General features: G+C 41.2%; 1 protein-coding gene across 8 annotated transcripts in view; it reads left to right on the forward strand.

Moving 5' to 3' along the window:
• OTUD7A (OTU deubiquitinase 7A) overlaps positions 1 to 25,153 on the forward strand; it is a 397,910-nt gene that overhangs the window by 206,223 nt on the left and 166,534 nt on the right. For 6 of the 8 annotated variants that reach the window (XM_055278535.2, XM_055278539.2, XM_063639043.1 and 3 more), the window contains 2 exons: positions 17,148 to 17,242; positions 18,972 to 19,126. In XM_055278535.2, the coding sequence (XP_055134510.2) occupies positions 18,976 to 19,126 (151 nt within the window). In that variant the 5' untranslated portion in view covers positions 17,148 to 17,242; positions 18,972 to 18,975. Of the gene's footprint in view, positions 1 to 882; positions 4,036 to 17,147; positions 17,243 to 18,971; positions 19,127 to 25,153 lie in introns of those variants that run through there. The other 2 variants (XM_063639042.1, XM_055278538.2) reach the window with 2 other exon arrangements.

The raw sequence follows: 25,153 nt of genomic DNA on the forward strand, positions 1-25,153 counted from the left end.
GGTAGGTTTAGTGTTTTTAGTTTCCTTTTGTTCATTTATTCAGCGTACTTACTATCTGGTATATTCCAGCTTGTGGTGATGTTAAGACAAATAAAACATGAACCCTGTCCTCCAGGGCAGCCTTCACAGAGAGAAGAAGGAGGCAAGTAGGTTGGGGTGACAGCTCAATGTGCAAAGTGTGCCCCACCACTTGTCACAATGACAATGGCAGGCCGGGAAAGGAGGCTGACCCATTAGGCTGTCTTTTCCTTGAAAATAAGGTGCCTTTACCCAGAAGAACTGATTTCATGATTGGAATTGATAGTAAAAGTAGCAACCTGATTTGTAAGTTTTTTGGATTTTTTTTAAACCCTTGTCGATGGCACATTGGTCTGATTCAGGCACATATTTTATGCCAGTGTAACAGCTAGATTTGTGAGCCTGAAGAATAAAAACATAAATCTTTCAAAGCAAAACGGCCTTGCAAGCATTCCAATGCTGAAGGTTTAGAATTGTCAGGCAAGTTCTGCTGCACATTTTCAGGGATGAGATAATCTCTGTGACACTGAGGTTCTCTTGTAAGGTGATCTTTTCAGGGTGTGGGCACATTACACTGTTGCAAGACTGTAGTTTTCTACAAGTCAGAACAAGTGTCACCATGTTTTGTGGCCTTACAAAGTTCACTTTCATATTTAAGTCTTTTCTTCAAAACTATTGATTATTATTCCTTGTGGATTCTTTAGGAATTGTCTATAAACTATCCCAAATTTAGAATGGTTGGACGTAGGATTTTCTAACTTTAGGATAGATTTCTTGGGAGGTTACTCCATCATAAGTCAAGGAGCATCTGGACTTAACGATGGTTCGACTTATTTCAACTTTAAGGTGGATTTATTGGAATATTAAATTCATTTTCAACTTATTATATTTTCAACTTAAGATAAGTTTATTGGTGTATAACGGCATCATAAATTGAACATCTGTAGTTTTTATGAACAGTCTGTAACCCTGTTGGGATCATAAGCCCATGACTGTAATGACAGCTGTACGCTTGCTGTCATAGGAGGAACCCTGGAAGAATTCTATATGCCATTGATGAGTATATCATTTCAGTGCACACAGGAGAAATCTTCAGTAGGTCCTACACTTACTGCTATTCCCAAATATGTAAATTTTAGAAGAGACTTTTCTTCCATCTTTCCATACTGGGAAAAAACTATGAAAAGGTACAGCTGAGTGAGTATCAACTAAGAAAATGTTTTGCTTCCAATCATGCATCTATGCACATAATATATTTCAAAGGCACCAGATGTTTTGACCTGACACCTTTTGAAGACACCCTGTTCCATTGTAAAGGGATGGTATTGTGTGATGGAATAATGGTGACTTTTGGATCAAAGTGAGTCTATGTGGGAATCCTTACTCTGCCACTGGGCACTCTGGGCTTTAGTAAAATGGAACAAAACCACTGTCCCTGTGGAATTGTTGCCTGTATGAGAGTTAACTCACCCTTAAAGCAGTAAGCACGATCAGTGTAATTGTGGGCACTCAGCAAGTAACATTTATTTTCCTTAGTGAGATATACAGGGGATTTAGGCCCATGGGAAGAATCTTTTTAACTCCATTGAAATAAATTTGAAAACAAAGTTATGATGGATACATCTCTAGGAAAATATGACCTAACAAAATTAAACCATATAGAGATAGAAAGACTGGGCAGAGCCATTTCCATAGGAAAAAATTAGAGGAAGTTGTAAAAGAGCTCCCTGAAAAAGAAGGACCAGGAACAGATTGATTTGTGGGTCAAATCTGCCAACCTTCAGATATCAAATGGCCCTGGTGCTACTTAGGTTAATCCAGAGCATTGAAAAGAAAGTGAAACTGTCAATTTTGTTTTATGTATATAATATTAACTATAAAGCCTGATAAAGATTATACGTAAAAGTAAAGACCATAGCTCAATCTAGTTTATTAATATTAAGAATTTTACAGAAAACCAAATGCCACATGTTCTTACTTAAAAGTGGGAGCTAAGCATTAAGTACACATGGACTCAAAGAAAGGAACAACAGACACTGGGACCTACCTGAGGATGGAGGGTGGGAAGAGGATGAGGATAAAAATACTACCTAGCAGGTCCTATGCTTACTACCTGGGTGGCAAAATAATCTGTACACCAAACCCCTATGACATGCAGTTTACCTATATAACAAACCTGCACATGTCCCCCGAACCTAAAGTAAAAGTTAGAAAAAAATAAGTATTATGGGAATTGTTTAAAAAAGAGTTTTAAATAAAAATTAGCAAAACCAAATCAAAAAGCACATAAAAAGAAACATCAATGAATGATTAAAGGAGATCTATTCCAGAAGCATGAGTTAGGTTCAGTATTAGGAAGCACATTAATATAATTCATCATATTAGTAGATTTTATGAAAAAAATAGTATGAAAGTCAATATCTATCCATAATAAAACCACTCAGTAGAAGAGGTTCATGGATACCTTTTAAACGTGTGTGTCACTACCCAACTTCAAACTATACTACAAGGCTACAGAAACCAAAACAGCATGGTACTGCTACAAAAAACAGACACATAGACCAGTGGAACAGAATAGAGATCTTGGAAATAAGATGACACATCTGCAACCATCTGATTTTTGACAAAAACAAGCAATGGGGAAAGGATTCCCTATTTAATAAATGATGCTGGGAAAACTGGCTAGCCATATGCAGAAAATTGAAACTGGATCCCTTCCTTACACCTTATACAAAAATTAACTCAAGATGGATTAAAGATTTAAATGTAAAACCCAAAACTATAAAAACCCTAGAAGAAAATCTAGGCAATGCCATTTAGGACATAGGCATGGGCAAAGATTTCATGACAAAAACATCAAAAGCAATTGCAATAAAAGCAAAGATTGGGATCTAATTAAACTGAAGAGCTTCTGCACAGCCAAAGAAGCTATTGTCAGAGTGAACAGACAGCCTACAGAATGGGAGAAGATTTTTTTTTTTTTTTTTTTGAGACAGAGTCTCGCTCTGTCCCCCAGGCTGGAGTGCAGTGGCACAATCTCGGCTCACTGCAAGCTCCGCCTCCTGGGTTCATGCCGTTCTCCTGTCTCAGCCTCCCGAGTAGCTGGGACTACAGGCACCCGCCACCACGCCTGGCTAATTTTTTTTGTATTTTTAGTAGAGACGGGGTTTCACCTTGTTAGCCAGGATAGTCTTGATCTCCTAACCTCATGATCCACCCACCTCGGCCTCCCAAAGTGCTGGGATTACAGGTGTGAGCCACCGCGCCCGGCCGGGAGAAGATTTTTATAATCTATCCATCTGACGAAGGTCTAATATCCAGAATCTACAAGGAACAAAGTTACAAGAAAGAAACAAACCCATTAAAAAGTGGGCAAAGGATATGAACAGACACTTCTCAAAAGAAGACATTTAGGTGGCTAACAAACATATGAAATAGAGCTCAACATCACTGGTCATTACAGAAATGCAAAGCAAAACTGCAATGAGATACCATCTCATGCTAGTCAGAATGACAATTATTAAAAAGTCAAGAAACAACAGATGCTGGTGAGGCTGTGGAGAAATAGGAATGCATTTACACTGTTAGTGGGAGTATAAATTAGTTCAACCGTTGTGGAAAACAGTGTGGCAATTCCTCAAAGACCTAGAACCAGAAATACCATCTGACCCAGCAATCCCATTACTATATATACCCAAAGGAATAATAAATCATTCTGTTACAAAGATACATGCGTATGTGTGTTCATTTCAGCAGTATTCACAATAGCAAAGACATGGAATCAACCCAAAATGCCCATCAGTGATAGACTGGATAATATGGGATCTTCATGGCAGACGGGAAGCAGGACTAGATTGCAGCTCTGACTCAGATGGACACAGCAGCATTCCGAGGCTTGCATCATGAATTTTTAGCTCCAGATCAACTACAAGAACAAACCAGCAATCCTGAGAGGACCACAGACCCTCTGAAGGAAGCAGACTGCTCCTGCAGGACCCAGGAAACACCTCAAATACTGTGAGTGCCCCACCTGCGGAAGTGGAAAAGGGAGATCCTGCTCTCCCGAACACACACCCCCAATGGAGAAACTGAAGGTCTGTTTGCAGGAGAAGTTTCCGACCTTAACTGGACCTAAGTCAGCTTAGAGAACTGAGTGAAATACAGGGGTAGAGGAAGCAGTGGGAAAGGCCCTGGGAGCTCCCTGAGTCCCCAAGCAGGCCATTCCTGCCTGGCACCACAGGGATCCTTTGGGAGGGAAGCCAGAGGAGGGGGGAAAAGCACCACAGGGAGAAGGAAGACTCCATTTGAACTTTGTAACAATTTGAACTGGGTGAGAAGCCTCTTTGCCAGAACTCAGGGGAGGGTGCGAATCTGTCCGGCAGACTCTCCACAGGCAGGGGTAGAACCAAGCCCTTTTCTTTTCCAGCTGGGAAGCAGATCACCTGGGGCAAGTTCTCAGCTCTGCTCACCCACTGCCTGGAAACAGACTTGGGGCTGTTAGGGGAGGCACAGTGGGAGGAGACCGGCCCTTCGGACTGCATGGGAGCTGGGTGAGGCCTGTGACTGCCGGCTTTCCCTCACTTCCCTGGCAGCCTGCATGACTCAGCAGAGGCAACCATAATCCTCGTAGGTACACAACTCCATTGACCTGGGAACCTCACCCCCATCCCCCACAGCAGCCTTCGCAAGACGCACCCAAGGACAGTCTGAACTAAGACACATCCAACCCTGCCCCCACCTGATGGGTCTTCCCTATCCACCCTGGTAGCTGAAGACAAATGGCATGTAATCTTGGGAGTTCTAGGGCCCCACCCACCACTGGTTCTTCTCTATACTACCACAGCTGATGCTCCCTGAAAGTGCCACCTCCTGGCAGGTGGCCAACCAGCACAAAAATAGGATATTAAACCACCAAAGCTAAGAACCCTTGCAGAGTCCATTTGACCCCACCACCAGCTCCAGGAGAACAAGTGCTGGTGTTCACAGCTAAGACACTCATAGATGGTTTACATCACAGGACTCTGTACAGACAATACCCAGTACCAGTCTGGAGGCAGGTAGACTTGCTGGGTGGCTAGACCCAGAAGAGAGACAACAATCACTGCAGTTCGGCTGGCAGGAAGCCACAATTATAGGAAAAGCAGGAGAGTACTACATCAAGGGAACACGCCATGAGACAAAAGAATCTGAACAACAACCTTCAGCCCTAGACCTTCCCTCTGACAGAGCTTACCCAAATGAGAAGAAACCAGAAAACCAACCCTGATAATATGACAAAACAAGGCTCTTTAACACCCCCCAAAAAATCACACTAGTTCACCAGCAATGGATCCAAACCAAGAAGAAATCCCTGATTTACCTGAAAAATAATTCAGGAGGTTAGTTATTAAGCTAATCAGGGAGGCACCAGAGAAAGGCAAAGCCCAATGTGAGGAAATCCAAAAAAGGATACAAGAAGTGAAGGGAGAAATATTCAAGGAAATAGCTTAAAGAAAAAACTATCAAAACGTCAGGAAACACTGGACACACTTATAGAAATGCAAAATGCTTTGGAAAGTCTCAGCAATAGAATTGAACAAGTATAAGAAGGAAATTCAGAGCTCGAAGACAGGTCTTTGAATTAACCCAATCCAACAAAGACAAAGAAAAAAGAATAAGAAAATATGAACAAAGCCTCCAAGAAGGCTGGGACTATGCTAAACAACCAAACCTAAGAATAATCAGTGTTCCTGAGGAATAAGAGATTTCTACAAGCCTGGAAAAATATATTTGGGGGGAATAATCAAGGAAAACTTCCCTGGCCTTGCCAGAGAACTAGACATTCAAATACAAGAAGCACAAAGAACACCTGGGAAATTCATCTCAAAAAGATCGTCACATAGACACATTGTCATCAGATTATCTGAAGTTCAGATGAAGGAAAAATCTTAAGAGCTGTGAGACAGAAGCACCAGGTAACCTATAAAGGAAAACCTGTCAGACTAACAGCAGATTTCTCAGCAGAAACCCTACAAGCTAGAAGGGATTGGGGCCCTATCTTCAGTATCCTCAAACAAAACCATTTTCAGCTAAGAATTTTGTATGCAGCAAAACTAAGCATCATGTATGATAGAAAGATACAGGCTTTCAGAAAATACAGAGAGAATTCACCACTACCAAGCCACCACTAGAAGAACTGCTAAAAGGAGCTCTAAATCTTGAAACAAATCCTAGAAACATATCAAAACAAAACTTTGTAAAGCATAAATCACATAGGACCTATAAAACAAAAATACAAGTTAAAAAGCAAAAACAGAAAATGAAAAAACCAAGGTACACAGGCAGCAAATAGCACAATGAATTCAATGGTTCCTCACATCTCAATAATAACATTGAATGTAAATGGCCTAAATGCTCCACTTAAAATATACAGAACTGCAAAATAAATAGGAACTCACCAATGAAATATCTGCTGCCTTCAGGAGACTCACCTAACACATACCAAGGACTCACATAAACTTAAAGGGGGTGGAAAAAGGCATTTAATGCAAATGGACACCAAAAGCAAGCAGCAGTAGCTATTCTTATATCAGACAAAACAAACTTTAAAGCAACAGCAGTTAAAAGAGACACAGAGGGACCATTATATAATGGTAAAAGGCCTTGTCCAACAGGAAAATATCACAATCCTAAACATATATGCACCTAACACTGGAGCTCCCAAGTTTATACAACAATTACTAATAGACCTAAGAAATGAGATAGACAGCAACACAATAATAGTGGGGGACTTCAGTACTCCACTGACAGCACTAGACAGGTCATCAAGGTAGAAAGTCAAAGAAACAATGGATTTAAACTATACCTTGGAACAAATGTACTTAACAGATATGTACAGAACATCCAACAACCACGGAATACACATTCTATTTAACAGCACATGGACATTTCTCCAAGATAGACCATATGATAGGCCACAAAACGAGCCTCAGTAAATCTAAGAAAATTAAAGTATATCAAGCACTCTCTCAGACCACAGTGGAATCAAACTGGAAATCAATTCCTAAAGGAACCTTCAAAACCATGCAAATACATGGAAATTAAATAATCTGCTGCTGAGTGATCACTGGGTCAAAAATGAAATCACGATGGAAATTCAAAAATTATTCAAACTCAATGACAATAATGACACAACCTATCAAACCTCTGGGATACAGCAAAGGGGATACTAGGAGGAAAGTTCATAGCCCTAAACACTTATCAAAAAGACTGAAAGGGCAGAAACTGACATTCTAAAGTCATACCTCAAGGAACTAGAGAAACAAGAACAAACCAAACCCAAACCCAGCAGAAGAAAGGAAATAACCAAGATCAGAGCAGAACTAAATGAAATTGAAACGAAAAAAATACAGAAGATAAATGAAACAAAAGCTGGTTTTTTGAAAAAATAAATAAAATTGATAGACCACTAGCAAGATTAACTAAGAAGAGAGAAAATCTAAATAACCTCATTAAGAAACAAACGGGAGATACTACACCACAGAAATACAAAAGATGTGACACCACAGAAATACAAAGGATTATTCAAGGCTACTATGAACAACTTTACACACATAAACTAGAAAACCTAGAAGACATGGATAAATTCCTGGAAAAATACAATCCTCCTAGCTTAAATCAGAAAGAATTAGATACCCTGAACAGACCAATAACAAGCAGTGTGATTGAAATCTTAATTTAAAAATTACCAACAAAAGAAGTCCAGGACCAGATGGATTCACAGCAGAATTCGACGCTATTCCACAAGACAGAGAAAGAAGAAAGCCTCCCTAATTCATTCTGTGAAGCCAGCCTTACCCTCATACCAAAACCAGGAAAGGACATAACCAAAGAAGAAAACTACAGACTGATATCCTTGCTGAACATAGATGCTAAAATCCTTAACAAAATACTGGCTAACAGAACCCAACAACATATCAAAAAAATAATCCACGATGATCAAGTGGGTTTCATACCAGGGATGAAAGGATGATTTAACATATGAAAGTCAATAAACGCAATATACCACACAAACAGAATTTAGAACAAAAATCATGTGATCCTCTCAATAGATGTAGAAAAAGCATTCAACAAAATCCAGCATCGCTTTATAATTAAAACTCTCAGCAAAATCTGCATACAAGGGACATACCTCAATGTAATAAAAGCCATCTGTGACAAACCCATAGCCAACATAATACTGAATGGGAAAAGTTGAAAGCTTCCCTCTGACAGCTGGAACAAGACAAGGATGCCCACTCTCACCACTCCTCTTCAACGTAGTACTGGAAGTCCTAGCCAGAGCAATCAGACAAGAGAAATAAAGGGCATCCAAATCAGTGAGGAGGAAGTCAAACTGTCACTGTTTGCTGATAATATAATTGTTTACCTTGAAAACCCTAAAGACTCCTCCAGAAAGCTCCTAGAACTGATGAAAGAATTCAGCAAAGTTTCTGGATATAAGATTAATGTATACAAATTGGTAGCTCTTCTATACACCAGGAAAGACCAAGCGGAGAATCAAATCAATAACTCAACCTTTTTTATAACAGCTGCAAAAATAAAATCAAATACTTAGGAGTATACCTAACCAAGGAGACGAAAGACCTCTACAAGGAAAACTACAGAACACTGGTGAAAGAAATCATAGATGACACAAACAATTGGAAACACATCCCATGCGTTGGGATGTGAGAAAATGACCATACTGCCAAAAGCAATCTACAAATTCAGTGCAATCAAAATACTACCATCATTCTTCACAGAATTAGAAACAACAATTCTAAAATTCATATGGAACCAAAAAAAGAGCCTGCATAGCCAAAGTAAGACTAAACAGAAAGAACAAATTTGGAGGCATCACACTACCTGATTTCAAACTATATTATAAGGCCATAGTCAACCAAAACAGCGTGGTGGTATAAAAATAGGCACATAGAGCAATGGAAAACAATAGAGAACCCAGAAATACACCCAAATACTTAGAGCCAACTGATCTTTGACAAAGCAAACAAAAACATTAAGTGGGGGAAGGACACCCTTTTGAACAAATGATGCTGGGATAATTGGCTAGCCACATGTAGGAGAATGAAACAGGATCCTCATCTCTCACCTTATACAAAAATCAACTCAAGAGGGATTAATGACTTATATCTAAGACCTGAAACTATAAAAATCCTAGAAGATAACATTGGAAAACCCCTTGTAGACATTGGCTTGGGCAAGGATTTCATGAGCAAGAACCCAAAAGCAAATGCAATAAAAACAAAGATAAATAGCTGGGACTTAATTAAACTAAAGAGCTCTTGCATGGTAAAAGGAACAGCCAGCAGAGTAAACAGACAACACACAGAGTGGGAGAAAATCTTCACAATTTATACATCTGACAAAGGACTAATATCCAGAATCTACAACAAACTCAAATCAGTAAGAAAAAAAAAATCCCATCAAAAAGTGGGCTAAGGATATGAATAGACACTTCTCAAAAGAAGATATATAAATGGCCAACAAGCATATGAAAAAATGCTCAACATCTCCAATGATCAGGGAAATGGAAATCAAAACCACAATATGATACCACCTTACTCCTGCAAGAATGGCCATAATAAAAAAAAAAATCAACAAACAGTAGATGTTGGCATGGATGTGGTGAACAGGGAGCACTTCTACACTGCTGGTGGGAATGTAAACTAGTGCAGCCACTATGGAAAACAGTGTGGAGACTCCTTAAAGAACTAAAAGTAGAGCTACCATTTGATCCAGCAATCCCACTACTTGATGTCTACCCAGAGGAAAAAAAATCATTATACGAAAAAGATGCTTGCATACGCATATTTGTAGCAGCACAATTCACAATTGCAAAATCATGGAACCAACCCAAATGCCATCAATCAATGAGTAGATAAACTATAGTATATGTATACAATGGAATACTAGTCGGCCATAAAAAGAAATGAATTAACATCATTTGAGTGACCTGGATGAGATTGGAGACTATTATTCTAAGTGAAGTAACTCAGGAATGGAAAACCAAACATCGTATGTTCTCACTGATATGTGGGAGCTAAGCTATGAGGACGCAAAGGCGTAAGAATGATACAATGGACTTTGGGGACTTGGGGGGAAGGATGGGAGGGGAGCAAAGTATGAAAGACTAAAAATAGGGTTCTTTGTATACTGCTCAGGTGATGGGTACACCAAAATCTCACAAATCGCCACTAAAGAACTTACTCATGTAAGCAAACACCACCTGTACCCCAATAACTTAGGGAAAAATAAATTTTAAAGAAAATGTGGTGCACATATACCATGGAATACAATGCAGCCATAAAAAGGAAACAGATCATGTCCTTTGCAGGGACATGGTTGGAACTGAAAGCCATTATCCTCAGCAAACTAACATGGGAACAGAAAACCAAACACCACATGTTCTCACTTTTAAGTGAGAGCTGAACAATGAGAACACATGGACACAGGGAGGGGAACAACACACACTGGGGCCTGTCGGGGGGATGGGGGGCATGGTGAGCATCAGGATAAATAATGCATGCAGGGCTTAATACCCAGGTGATGGGTTGATAGGTGCAACAAACCACCATGACACACATTTACCTGTGTAACAAACCTGCACATCCTGCACACGTATCCTGGAACTTTAAATTAAATTTTTAAAAAACTGTGTGTGTGTGTGTGTGTTTTAACCCAATACCCAACACCCAGCATCTTTTTCAGTGCAGAAACACAAAACTTATTCTCAGTAAAGTTAGGAGCAAAGCAAAGATGCCCATAGCCTCACATAATATGTAATATTATATTGTATGCATTAATCAAGGAAATCAGACAGGATTTGGCAATAGAGAGATACTCCATCTAAAAAAAAAAGAGTTAACACAAACTATATTTGCATTTGATATGATTGTGTATCTGGAAAACTAAAAAAAACTATGGAAATTTGCTATAAATTGTAAGAACTTAGTAAAATAGCAAGATATAAATTTAGCACACAGAAATCAATAGCTTTGATTTGAGCAGGATAAATTGAAAGAGTAACTGTGTAATATGCTATCATTCCTGATTTTATTAAGAACTAGGATTTGGTGTGAGAAGGAGGTTCATCTGTAAAAGAGATTAGGTTATGTAAAAACTCCTCTAAGTCTTCAGTTTGAATTGGAAATATTAGAATGAACTCAAAATTTATTTTTAAAACAAACATATTTCTTAGCCCTCCATGAAGTCCTGTAAACAATGACTAAACCACTAGTTATGGGTACACCAAGCATCCAGATTGTGGTCTTGAAAAACCATTCTCAATAAAAAAGACTCATAGTTCTTTGGAGAAATGTTGAATTCTAGATCCGGAACAGTAAATGTAGAAAAGGGACCTGAAACATTTTGTCACACAAGATGTGTAGAAAAAACTCTATCAGCTACACTAGTGTGAAGGGAACTTGATTCAGGACTTAAGCATCAACAAAGACAACAACTGCTCTATATTGGATAGATTGAAATGCATAAAATATGTTTAAATCGACGAATGCAAAATATTTCAAAAAAAGAAGTAACAAATTGATCCCATTGAAGGAAGCTAGTGAACCAACTTGTCCAAGTAAAATGATCAATTAAATTAAAGCATCTGTCTTGCCTTTTCTATTAGATGTCTACCACTGGGTGACCAAATAGTAGATTAGTAGAAGTTTCCCTTTAAGAATTCCAGCTAATAAATAAAGAACGAATGAAAGAATTATGCTGCCAGTATATGCAACCCCTCTTGAATTGCTGGGTCTAGGCAATGACCATCAGTGGCTGCTACCATCACAGGCAGAGACAGATACTCAATGTCAGCTGATGGAAGAAGACAGCACCAAAATGTGCCCCAAATTGAATCTGAATCTGATCGAGTCTTATATCCCAGTGCTGATTTACATGAAATAGAGAGGACAGAGGAGCATGTGACATGGCACCATAGGAGCGATCAGTAAAAGCCAGATGATAGAAAACTCTAGAGAAAAATATATATATCAGATTTTTCAACAAACAGGAAAAAAAACAGAGGCAAAATCTGTAGATTAAGAAAGACATATCAACCAATTACAATAAGAGATCTTACTTGAATTCTGATTCAAACAAACTGAAAAACTAAATATGTGAACTTACAACATTTGATATCATTGGAAATTTGCACACTGGATATTGCACTGAAGAATTATTGTTAATTTTTAGGTGGGATTATGGTACTGTGGTTATGTTTTAAAGAGTCTTTTGGAGAGAGATGGAAGTAGTCATAGATGAAATAACGTGTTATCTGGAATTTGCTTCAAAATTATGTGAGCAGGGGAAGGGTTGGAGATAGAGAAGAAGCATGGTTGGCGAAGAATTGATGATTGTCATGCCTGAGGGATGGGTACATTGGCTTTAATATACTTTTCTGTCTACTTTTTTTTTTTTTGAGATGGAGTCTGGCTCTGTCACCCAGACTGGAGTGCAGTGGCGTGATCTCGGCTCACTGTAAGTTCCGCCTCCCGGGTTCACGCCATTCTCCTGCCTCTGCTTCCCGAGTAGCTGGAACTACAGGCGCCCGCCACCGTGCCTGGCTAATTTTTTGTATTTTTAGTAGAGATGAGGTTTCACCCTGTTAGTCAAGATGGTCTCGATCTCCTGACCTCGTGATCCACCCGCCTCGGCCTCCCAAAGTGCTGGGATTACAAGCGTGAGCCACTGTGCTCTTTTATACATATTTAAATTTTTATTGGAAAAATAGTTTTAAAATATATACCATCAGGTAATTCTGTGTTCTCCTTGTTAGTTAGTCCAAAAATCTAAGCTCAAGAGTAGAGAGACTGGAATGTTGAGGTCCATTTACAATTTCTAGTGCCCCACTTTCTCCTGTTAGTTAAACTACTGTTTAACTTGTATTAAGAACTGTTGAAGAATTTGATATGTCATTGATGAGTATATCATTTCAATGCATATAAGACAAAACCCCAGTAGATCCTACACTTACTGCTATTCCCAAAGTTATACATTTTAGGAGAGACTTTTCTTCCATCTTTCCATACTAGGAGAAAATTATGAAAAAGTACAATGAGTGAGTGTCAACTAAGGAAATGTTTTTCTTCCAATCATGCATCTATGCACATATTTTATTTTAAAGGCACCAGATGCTTTGAGAGCTGGCACAAGGCCCAGTCATGGCCCCTGAACAGAAGGCATGTCTCCCTCCCATTGAGCCCATTGGGTGTCCAGCCCGGGGCACCTGCTGGACAAGTGAAATGGACTCAAAGCCCACACATGTGCCTTCTCCGGGCCTCAGGTACAAGTGGTGGGTCCCAGCACTGCCCACTGTTGCTGCTGGAGCCTTCCTCAGTTCCTACAAGACAATGTGTTTGAGAGTATCAGCTTCAACAAGGGGAAAACTAAAGAGTGAAATGATCTGCAACAATGCGAAGAACTTCAATGTGCCCCACAGACATTCCTATAGCCACTTTTGTTTGATTTTCACACAGCCCTATCTGTCGCTGTCTGGCCAAACCTCTCTTCTTATTCCTCAGTAAGAAGCACCTCCCCTCTCCTCACCCAGGGCTTTTTACATTGAATTTCCTGGAGAAATTGCTTCATCACAGTCCAAATTACTCTTAGACTCATCTTTATCTCTAGCTGGGGTTGTGGAGGTTATGTAAGTAATATACGTGGCCAAGCTTTGGAAATGATAATGTGCTCTACACATTTGAATGTTTGGCAGAGCCAACCTTCCCAGAACTCATGCCCCCGCACTGAAAGACACCGGGCTTTCTTAATTTTCATCTGAACCATGAAGATGCTCTGGAAGATGTGTTTCCCTAATGTGGCATCCACAGAAGCCTTTGTCCCCTAGTGCACCATGCTTGCCCAAGGTCACAATGGCGTCTGGCAAGGGATGGGCCATGCAGCTCTTGGAATGTTGACATCTGAGTTGAGACATCCAATTCATTTCACCACGGGAGCCCAGGCATCTGATCTCACCAGGGTGGGCTTCCTCGCCAGGCCAGACAAGATGAACGCATGCCTGACCTTTTTTCATATTTAACCATTCTCCCCCTTAACAGGGATGTATAAATGTATGGGTAGTCAAGGGTGGATTCTCAATACCAGAACAGTACATTTGCCTATTGTTTTAATCTATGTCAATGGTAATAATAGTAATAGTGCATGTTCTTTCAGTGTCATCTCACTGTATCCTTACTGCAATTCTAAGAGGCAGGGTTGTTCTCACCCTCATTGCTCAGATGTGACAACCAAGGCTTCAAGAAGTGAAGTGGCCTTTCCAGGGTTGCAGGGGCTTTGCACCCAGCCAGGCCATCAGCTCCCAAGCCTGTGCTCGACCCCAGATCTGTTCATCCACCCCTCTGTTCTCTTATCCCTGTGTTCAGTGTGCTGTATCATCAAACAGATCTGATGAGGGCGAGCTCCCGCTCCCCACTCACTTGTGTGCCCTTGCCCGTGGCCCTCGCTGGCCCTCTCTGAGATCAGTCTCTCTGGCTGTGATGGGTGTTCACTCGGCTGCCACCCAACCATCTGCCTCCCAGGCAGCAGCTTTGAGCTCATGCCAGGGCCCAAGGAAAAATAGTCATGCCAACCTTGCCTTCACTTAAAAGGCTAATATTTTGTTCATCAAAGATATTTTTGCACTAACTTTTATTTTTGCAAATATAGCACTAAAATGTTGTTTATGTTGATTCCTGAGTGTTTTTGCACCCCCCTTAGATTCTGCAGCAGTGGCAGGTGCCTCCTCGCCTCACCTTAGAGTTGGCCCTGCTGTGTGCCAGGCACTGTGAGCAGGAGGATAGAAAGGAGGATGAGGTAGATCCCAGCTCTCAGGCAGCTGGCCCTCTGTTGAGAGAGATGTTAAAAGCATTCACTACCCTGTTCGCCGCCCTGAGAGTGAAGAGTAACCTCCAGGCACTCACTCTTCCTGTACCTGTCCCCAAGGATCAGACCACAAGCTTCTACCATCATCTCCCAGTCTCATTCTCCATCCACCCGTTTTATTGCCTTCAGGGTCCAGTTATAATATCTACAGACAAATATAATGCAGCAATGTTTTATTTGAGCTTCATTGAAACAGAAGTTTATTTTATTTATTTATTTATTCATTGGAGATGGAATTTTGCTCTTGTTGCCCAGGCTGGAGTGCAATGGCGCGATCTCAGCTCACTGTAGCCTCCGAGTCTTGGGTTCAAACAATTCTCCTGCCTCACCCTCCCAAGTAGCTGGGATTACAGGTACCTGCCACCACACCTGGCTTTTCTTTTTTTTTTTTTTTTTTTTTTTTTGTATTATTAGTAGAGACGGGGTTTCACCGTGTTGGCCAAGCTGCCCTCGAACTCCAGACCTCAGGTGATCCACCAGCCTTGGCCTCCCAAAGTGCTGGGATTACAGGTGTAAGCCACTGCACCTGGCCAAAACAGAAGTTAATGAAAAATGGATCCTGAGGTAGTTTGGATCTTTATCCTGCTGCACCTCTGTCTTGCAATTTTACTCTCTCTGGTTGGACCAGTTCTTCCACTAAGTGGTGGTCTTCCAAATCCAGCAGTTGGTCTCTGAGACCTGTGTGTGTGTGTCTGTCTCTTTCTGCTTACTGGGGAGATCCTGGGGAGGCTCAGGGGGCTCATAGTTCCCACACAGTCCCTGCAGTCATGGCCTGAACAGATTAGCAGCTCCGTGAAGGTTGCTTAAGTGATCAGTGAACACTGCAACCTCGGATACGGGAAAGAAGACGGAATTGAAGGCAGGGCCCCCACCAGTTTAACCCTCTGTGATTCCAAGCCAAGGCATTAGAGGTAGGCCCCTTATTCCTGCCTTCAGCAAGCTGGTGGCAGCAGTTTTCTTGCTCAGTGGAGACCTGGGAAGGCAAGGGTGGTCTCAGGGTCCCTGTTGAGAGTTCATTCACTGGCTCATAATTAATGTCTGTTGAGCATGTACTATGGGACAGTACATTTTGTGCATGAATTCCTTAAAATTTCATAATAACTGTGAGATACGATTATTATTATAATTGTATTGATGAGGAAACTGAGGCACAGAGAGGTGATATAACATGCCCAAGGTCACACAAAGTGGTGGAACCATTTTGGCCCCAAGGGACTGATTCCAGGGCCAACCCTCTGTCCCCACATGGCACTGCCTCTCCTAAGGCAAAGTCACCATGCATTGATGGGACACATTACTCTCTCCGGGGTGGCTGATGAGACCTTCAGAGATGTTCTGTCCAAGGGCTAGGTTGCACAGAGGAGAGCAGGAATGCAGGGCCAGGGCACCGCCACCCAGAGCCTCATGCTGTTCAAAGCGGCTGAGTGAGTGCTTTAGACCACACAAGGCAGGTTGAGAGGCACAGTGCATGCTTGGGAGGATGGCACAGGGCAGTGGGTGAGGATGGCCCAGGTGGCTGGGGTCAAGTGTCCCCCTCAGCCCAGCCCCTCTCATATCATCATGGGACATGAATATGAGGATGTGGTGATGGTGGCAGTGTGAGGTTTAAGAAATACATCTGGAAAGCCGGGTGCGGTGGCTCATGCCTGTAATCCCAGCATTCTGGGAGGCTGAGGTGAGTGGATCACAAGGTCAGGAGATCGAGACCATCCTGGCTAACATGGTAAAACCCTGTCTCTACTAAAAATACAAAAAAAAAAAAAAAAAATTAGCTGGGCATGGTGGTGGGCGCCTGTAGTCCCAGCTACTTGGGAGGCTGAGGCAGGAGAATGGCATGAACCCAGGAGGCGGAGCTTCCAGTGAGCCAAGATCATGCCACTGCATTCCAGCCTGGGCGACAGAGCAAGACTGTCTCAAAAAAAAAAAAGAAAAAGAAAAAAACAGCTCTGTGCTGTGCAAGTGATCCTCACTGAAATAGATGTGCTTACTAAAACGAGGAAAGCCGAGACAGCCTCTGGCCAGGCCTGGGCATGGGAGACGGTGGTCAGCTGGCAAGCAGGGACCTGTAGGGCCCTGGAAGACAGAGTACATGCCTCAGGCAATTGGCCAAGGCCAAGATCCAGCCTCCTGTGACAAAAAGCCAAGCCTTCGGCCTCAGTCTGAGAGTGAGGAGATCACATGCTCTTGTTCTCTGATCTGTCCCCCAGGTGGCAGTGACAAAAGAAGAGACTCTCCCGGCCGAGGCCCCAGTGCATGGAGAGAAGGAAGAAATCAATTTCCTAATTGGTACCATATACATCAGGTCAAATAATTTTCTTATTTTCTAGCCACATCAACTAAAAATTATACCCAATAGGAGCTGCGTGCAAGATGGGGTGGTCACAGTGAATGTCCCTGAGGGTACAGACCTCCCTGCCTGAGACCCTCGGTCCTCAGGGTCTTGCACATTAGGTGAGCTCATTTCCTGCATTCCTACAGAAAATCAGGAGGGCTCAGAGAGGTGAAGCCCATGTCACAGCTGGACAGGGGCAGGGCCAGGGTCAAATCAGGCCATGTGCCTGGCTCTAAAGCATGGGCCACTGACACAGGACCTACTCCACCAAGCAGTCACCCATCCCAGTGGGTTACTGTGAAGGAAAGAACAGAGGACAGTCATCAATAGTATGGGATTCAAACTCACCCCACAATATGTAAAATTAATTACATACTTACTAGCATAATTTTTCCATTGCCTGTAATGGGGTCTGCAAGTTGTTTTCCATAAAGTTCCAGGAAGTACATCTTTTCAGTTTTGTGGGCCTTAAGGGTCTCTGTTTTAACTACTCAGCCAGGTGCAAAAGCAGCCACAGATGCTATGCAAATGAGTGGGTATGGCTGTGTTCCCATAAAACTTCATTTAAAAAAACGGGTGGCAGACCACATGTGGCCCATGGTCTATAACTTGCAGACCTCTTATCTACACAAACACAAGGATGCATTTGCACTCCACCGGCAAAGATGGAGCACCCACTGGGGGCCCCAGCACCATTCACTAGTGTAAGTCACTCTCACTTGCAATGTCACAGTTGCTTTTGCCCGGCAATCAGCTGGTACAGTCAGCCTGGGTCAAGCTGCCGCACATCTGTTCTATTTCTCTGGCTGGGATCATGCTGCCTGGGAAATCTGACATTCTTAAGAATGTTGTTGGATTGATGGCAGCTCTTAGAGAGATGGTAGATAGTTCAGTAGCCATCTTCAGCAAGTGTGGTATTTCAGTCAGCTGTGGATTAACCTTGGCTATTAGTCTTTCCTAATAGCCAAGTAAGGGGTGAGAGCTGAGGGGGTAGGATGGCACACTGATAAAGGCATAATTGGAATAGAGTGGGTAACATTCATCACATCATGGAAGTATTACAAGTCTATACAATTTGGAAGAGGATTAGAAATCTAGCAAATCCAATTGAATTTTTCTAGGTATACTTAGGTGTTTGAAATTTTAAAATAGTCTTTTTTCCTCATCAGTTATTGGAAGTAATAAAATGTAAGTTCAGGAGCACTGGAGATAGTGATGACCCCTTGCCTTAGTCTATCTGGGCTGCTATGTCAAAATACAATAGCTTGGGAGGCTTATGAACAACAGAAATGTATTCCACACAGTACTAAAGGCTGGGAAGTCGAAGATCAGGGAACCAGTAGATTTGGTGTCTAGTGAGGGCCCATTTCCTGCTTCATAGATGGCACTGTCTTTCTCCATCACCTTGGAGATTAGGTATCAACATATGAATTTTGGGAGGGAACACAAACATTCAGCTCATAATACCCCTTCTCTCACATGGCATGTACAGAGGGATGATGTTTTAGTTCACATTCTATAATATAATGTCTTGCATGAAGAATCAGGCAGTTGGACCAAACCAGTTCTAAAAAATATGACAGCAGGTGGAAATGGCTCCACCGTCGAGGGTTCGCTCGCTTGGGTCTCTGCATGTAGTTGTCACTCGCAGCTCCATTTCCATCACGTGGTAAAATGCCCTTTCTCTTCTTTCCTGCAGATGGATGGTTTCTAGTGTGCTTCCAAACCCCACCTCGGCTGAGTGTTGGGCAGCACTTCTACATGATCCTATGACTCTTGATATGGACGCAGTCCTGTCAGACTTTGTTCGGTCCACGGGGGCAGAACCTGGTCTGGCCAGAGACCTGCTGGAAGGTAAGCCCACCTCCTTGTCCCCCACACCACCATTCTGGGCATAACCACCTTCCAAATAAGAAGATTTCCAATACCTGACAACAGTGGTACTTGGACAGTATTTGGACTCTCAAAAGTGAAAGTGTTGGTGATGAAATTATTTTTGTTATTCTTATTTTTATTTGGGTTATGAAATAGATCACACAACTCTTGACAGTAAAATAGCATGAAGCACTAGGTGGGCTTTGCGTTACATCTTACCGATGTTGAGTCAAAATTTTATCACTAATTATTATATTTAAGAAAATATATTCAATGGGGCAGAAATTATAAAACATTCAAGAAAATACTTTTATGGAAGGCCTTAGTTTCATATCTCTGTGTTAGCGGAGACGAAAATACTCTAGGCCAGGGTTTTTGGTGGAAAAAGCACCTACTGTCCAGGAAAGTCACTGGGAGTAATTCACAAGCAAGAAGACAGCCTTCATCCTCCAGCTTTTCACGTAGATACGATTTGCTGCGTGAGAAATGTGCATCCTCCGTATGTATGATGTTTTCAGATATGTATTCAGCCATAACCATAGTGAACTAAAATGAAAGTTTAGTTTCTGTGTCTCTAAAATGGATTTACCTTTTTTTTTTTTTGATGGTGGCAGTGGTATGTGAAGGTGGGAAGGACCAGTTACAACTTCTCAGGACAGTCAGCTGTGTGAGAGGAGAGAACTTTGTAATGTTTACTCTTTACTTCAAATGTATAAACTGCAATTTGTGGAGTTAGTAAACACTTGGTCAAGAATTGTAAGTCACACTGATTCTTTAAGTCACTTAGGGAAAATAAGAATTATTGTACATTTGCAGAAGTGGAGAGAACTGTTCAATCAAATTGAAAATTAAGAACCACCTACTGGAGGATTATCAAAAAATGGTGATGGCAAAAGCATAGTTTTAAAATTTTCCCCAACCTATTAGAATTTCAAACCAACTCCAAGTTTAGAATAAAATATGCTGAGAGTTTTTGCGATGTATGGAAATCAAAATATGATTCTCCCTTCCTGCTATTTATATTATATAATGTCTCCCTGTCAGTTTCCATCATTTTCGTTAAGTGGGTAGCAGAGTGGAGAAGCAGGCTTGGAATAAGGTCGGCAGTGAAATCTGAGTTCGAGTTCAGATTCAGCCACTTATCAACTATGAGATATAGGACAAATTATTTTACTTCCCTTACCCTCATATTTTTTCTACGTTGAGTTTAACCCACCTTACAAGGTGACTGTGAATATTAGAAGTTGTGATATAAAATGTGTGGTAAAGAAGCAGCATGTAGCAGATACTCAAAAAAGTATAGAAGACCATGCTTGTGGTGGCCATTATTGTAATTAGTACTAACATCAGTATTAATGTCTAGACAGCCTTAAATAGGAAGCAAGAGTTGTCATCTCTTTATTTTTTTACTTATATTTTTCACATTAAGATACAGAAAAATTGAGTTTTTTGTGTCTATTTCTATGAACTTTAACACATGTATGGATTTGTGTTATTACTACCACATGCAGGACACAGAAGCACTTCATCCCCTCCAGATTCTCTGTCCTGATGTCTTTTATAATCAAACCCTCCCCTACCCCAACCACTGGCAATCAGTGCTCTGTTTTCTATCACTAGTTTTGTCTCTTTGCAAGAATGTCAGATAAATGTCCTACAGAGCCTAATCTTTTGAAACTGGCTCCTTTTCATGCAGGGAGATCATTTTGAGACTCATCAAGTCATGTGTCAGTAGCCGGTTCCTTTTTGTTGCTGAGTAGTATTCCATTCTGCAGGTACACCACAATTTATCCACTCATCTGTCCAGGGGCATTTCAGTTGTTTTCCATTTTTGGTGGTTACGACTAGAGCTTCTAGAAACATTTAAGAACAGGATTTTGTGAATAGCTGGAGTGCAGTGGCGCCATCTCAGCTCATTGCAGCCTCTGCCTCCTGGGTCCCAGTTCAAGCAATTTTCCTGCCTCAGCCTCCTGAGTAGCTGGGATTACAGCCACGCACCACCATGCCCAGCTAATTTTTGTATTTTTAGTAGAGACGGGATTTCACCATATTGGCCAGGCTGGTCTTGAACTCCTGACCTCGTGATCCGCCTGCCTCAGCCTCCCAAAGTGCTGGGATTATAGGTGTGAGCCACCGTGCCTGGCCTAGTTTTAATTTTTCTAGGCTAAATACATGTTGTTAACCTTGTAAGAAACTGCCAACCTGTTTTCCAGAGTGCTGCACCATTTTGCATTCCTACCAGCAGTGTCTGAGAGCTCCAGCTGCCCCACATCCTTGTCAACACTTGGTATTTCTTCCTTTTTTGTTTTTTCATGTTAACCATTTGATAGCTGTGTGATGGTATTTCTTCATGGTTTTAATTTTCATTTTCCTAATAACTAATGACGTTGAAAATTTTCATGCTATTTATTTTCCATCTTTTTATTCTCTTTCGTGAAATGTCTGTTTGGGCTTTTTGCCTATGTCTAAATTGAGTTGTTTACTTGAGTTTTAAGAGTTCTTTACCTATTTTGAGTATAAATCCTTTGTTCAGATATGTGATTTGTGAATATCTTCTCCCAGTCTGTGCTTGACTTTTCAGTCTCTTAACAGGGCCTTTTACAGAGCACAGTTTTAAATTCTGATGCAGTCCAACTGACTTTTTTCTGGTATGGATCATGCTTTGAGTGACATGTCTGAGAAATTTTGCATAACTCCAGGTCATGAAGATTTTCTTGTAGTTGGTCTTTTAAAAGTTTTATACTTTCATGTTTTACATTTAGATCTACGATCCATTTGAGATGATTTTTGTATAATATGTGAGATTTAGGTCCAGATTCAGTTTTATGCCTATGGATATCCAGTTGTTTCAAATCATTTATTGAAGATATCCTCCTTCTTTCATGGAAATTGAATTGCTTTTGCAATTTGACAAAAAGCCAACTGAGGGTATTTGTAAGGAATATATTTCTGGACAGTGGTTCTGTTCCATTGATCATTATGTCTGTTCTTTTATCAACACTGTGCCATATCGATTTCTATAGCCTTGTAATGAGTCTTAAAATCAGGTAGTGTGATTTTTCTAAATTTATTCTTCTTTTTCTAAAGTGTTTCAGCTATTCTTTTTTTTTTTTTTTTTTTTTGCCTTTCCATGTGAACTTTAGGATCTGCTTACCTCTATCTAAACTGTTTTGCTGAGATTTTGACTACAATTTTAGTAAATCTACAACTCAATCCTATGTTATGTCTTTCAGTCCATGAAGGAGTGCCATAATTTCCATTTGCTTGGGCCTCCATTCAGTTCTTTCATCAACATTTTATGGTTTTTGGCATATAGATCCTATACATGTTTTGCTATATGTGTATTGGGGGGCGGGGTTGTAAGCTGTTGTACATGGTATTTTTTATTTCAGTTTCTACTTGTTCATTGGTAATACACAGAAATATAATTGATTTTTGTGTGTTCTTGTATCCTGCAATCTTGCTAAAGCTGAACTCAGTTCTAGGAGGGCTGTGTGTGTGTGTGTGTGTGTGTGCGTGTGTGTGTGTTTGTGTGTTCCTTGGGATTTTCTACGTAGGTGATCATGTTGTCTCTGAGGAAGGACAGTTTTATTTCTTCCTTTCCAGTCTCTAGGCCTTTCTGGTTTTCTTGTCTTATTTCACTGACAAGGACTATTCAAAAGGTTAAATAGCGGTGTTAAAAAAGAAGATCCTTGTGTTGTTCTTATCTCTGAGAAAAAGCAGTATTTCACCATTAAGTAGAATGTTGGTTATAGGTTTTAGTAGATGGTCTTTATCAGGCGAAGAAAATTTCTTTCTATTCCAAGTTTGCTGAGAGTTTTATAATAAATAGATATTGAATTTTTATAATGAAGATCAAGTGGGTTTTTTGCTTTAAACTGTTGCTATTCTAGATTAAACTGATTGCCTTCTAGTGGTAAGCCAGACTTTCAGCTATTTCTTTCCATGTTTCTATGTTCTGCCATTTTTTTCTTTCCTTCTGGGACTCAGATGATAGGAAGCTCGGCCCTTTTGTTGTTACCTAAGGTCTCTATGGTTCTGTTCAAGTTGTTCAAACTTTGTCTGTTGTTCAGATTCAGTCATTTCTATTAATTTATTTATAAACTGACTGACTACTTCCTCCATCATCTTCATTCCATTAGTGAGCCCATCCAGTGTGTTTTCTATTTTCGTAGTTGATTTTTTTCATTTCTAATATTTCCACTTAGTTCTTCTTCATATCTTCTATTTCTTTGCAAAACTTTCTGTATTTTTTAACAGTACCCTCCTTGTACAATATTTTTAACAACTGCTTGAAAATCTTTGTCAAATAATTCCAGTATCTGTTTCATCTCAGAGTAGCTGTTGGCTTTTTGTATGCTGAGTATGCTTTCAGTATGCTGAATTGTATCCTAGACATTTTAAATACTATGTTTTGAGATTCTGGTTATTGTTAAAATCTTACAGCGAATATTATTAACTTTATTTTAGAAGATAATCACCCCAAATGGGTTCAGACCACAAATTCCAAGTTCCTGCAAGACTTGTGTGGATTGTGGTTGCTGTGAAAGTCTTTGAGATGTGGCTCTACCTCACACAAGCGCCACCTAGTGGCCAGCTGGGACTCTGGTGGTAGTCTATCCCGTATTTCAGCACTCAAAAGTCTGTGTCACCGTGTAGGGTCAGATCCATACGTGTAGAGCTCAAGGGTAAGCCCAAGAGTTCATGAGCAACTTTCAGGGGTTGCTCTCCCGAAGCCCTTCCTCATTGTAACCTGCCCAGTAGTGTCTGGGTCCCTGGGCTCTACCTTTTCAGCCCTCCAGCCAGCTTGGGTGGTTGAGGCTTGATTTACCCTACTCTCTGGTGCACTTGACTGAACCACGTCAGAGCTAAGCAGCGAGAAGCCAGAGAGAAAAAGCATGAAGGTTTTCCCCACCCTCTGGGGACCTCAGACTCTCTGGTTGGAAAGGAAGTTTGCCTGGCCTGATGATTTTAATTATCTGCCATTTCTCACTAAGGCCACAACATTTCTTGAGGTCTGGGGCACAGAGAAGAAAAAATTTTAGAAGAAAAAGAAAAAAAAAGGATGAATTAGAGATTTCCAGACTTTCTCAGAATGGTAGAGACCCCTTTCCTGCTTCTGTACCCGAGTTGCTGGGCTTTTCCTGGAGTTAGTGCCCACTCTGGGTTAGGAGCTCCCTTGACTCCACACTGGGGAGACTGGAGGTAGGGAAGTGTCTCGCTCACCTCCAGCTCTGTGGCACTTCCGATTGTGGTCTCCTTTCTGCATCGGCACCTCCAACTGTGATCCACCTTCCTGAGCCCAGTCGCTGCTGCCTGCATGCTGTCCAGGGGTCCCGGCTGCACCCAGTGGGACAGAGGGTGCCAGTGGTGAGTGTTCACTCACTTCACCCATTTCTGGGTCCTGTCCTTGGCTTTCACAGGTAAGAGGACTGTGGTTCCATTGTGTATGGTGGATTATTTAAGGTGTCAAAGTTATTTGGGTGAAGATTTCTCTAAAGCCAGTGTTTCAAAGAATGAAATATTTTTGTTGTAAGTCCTCAGAAAGATCTGTATTGGGAGGATGTCAATAATGTAGGAATTTAGAGGGGAGATGTCTAAAGGGAAATAAATCCTTATGGTGGCAGAAGCTGAGTGGAAGGTACATGGTCCTCATTTGTAACTTCTTGTATTTTTATTTATTTCAAAATAAAAAGTTAAAAAATGCTGCAATGATGGGAATCACAGTACAGCAGAGGGAGGCCAATAAGAGAAAGGAGGAGCAGAGGCTGATCACAACCTTGGTAAACTGAGGCAAGTAAACACTGACCTGCCTCCACACGCAAGAGGGTGGCTTTGCCTGTTCATCTGCTTCCTGTGTTACCAGATCAAAGTTGGGTCTGGCTCTCTGGAGCAGCAAAGCCAAAAACTGACATCAAGATTGCAGTAAGAGAAAGTGAGACATTTATTGCAGGGCAGGAAGCCAGGAGAATTGGGCAGCTCATGTTTAAGCCCTGAATCCCCCAG

The sequence above is a fragment of the Symphalangus syndactylus genome, chromosome 5 (genome assembly GCF_028878055.3).
Source record: "Symphalangus syndactylus isolate Jambi chromosome 5, NHGRI_mSymSyn1-v2.1_pri, whole genome shotgun sequence".
Lineage (NCBI taxonomy): Eukaryota > Metazoa > Chordata > Mammalia > Primates > Hylobatidae > Symphalangus > Symphalangus syndactylus.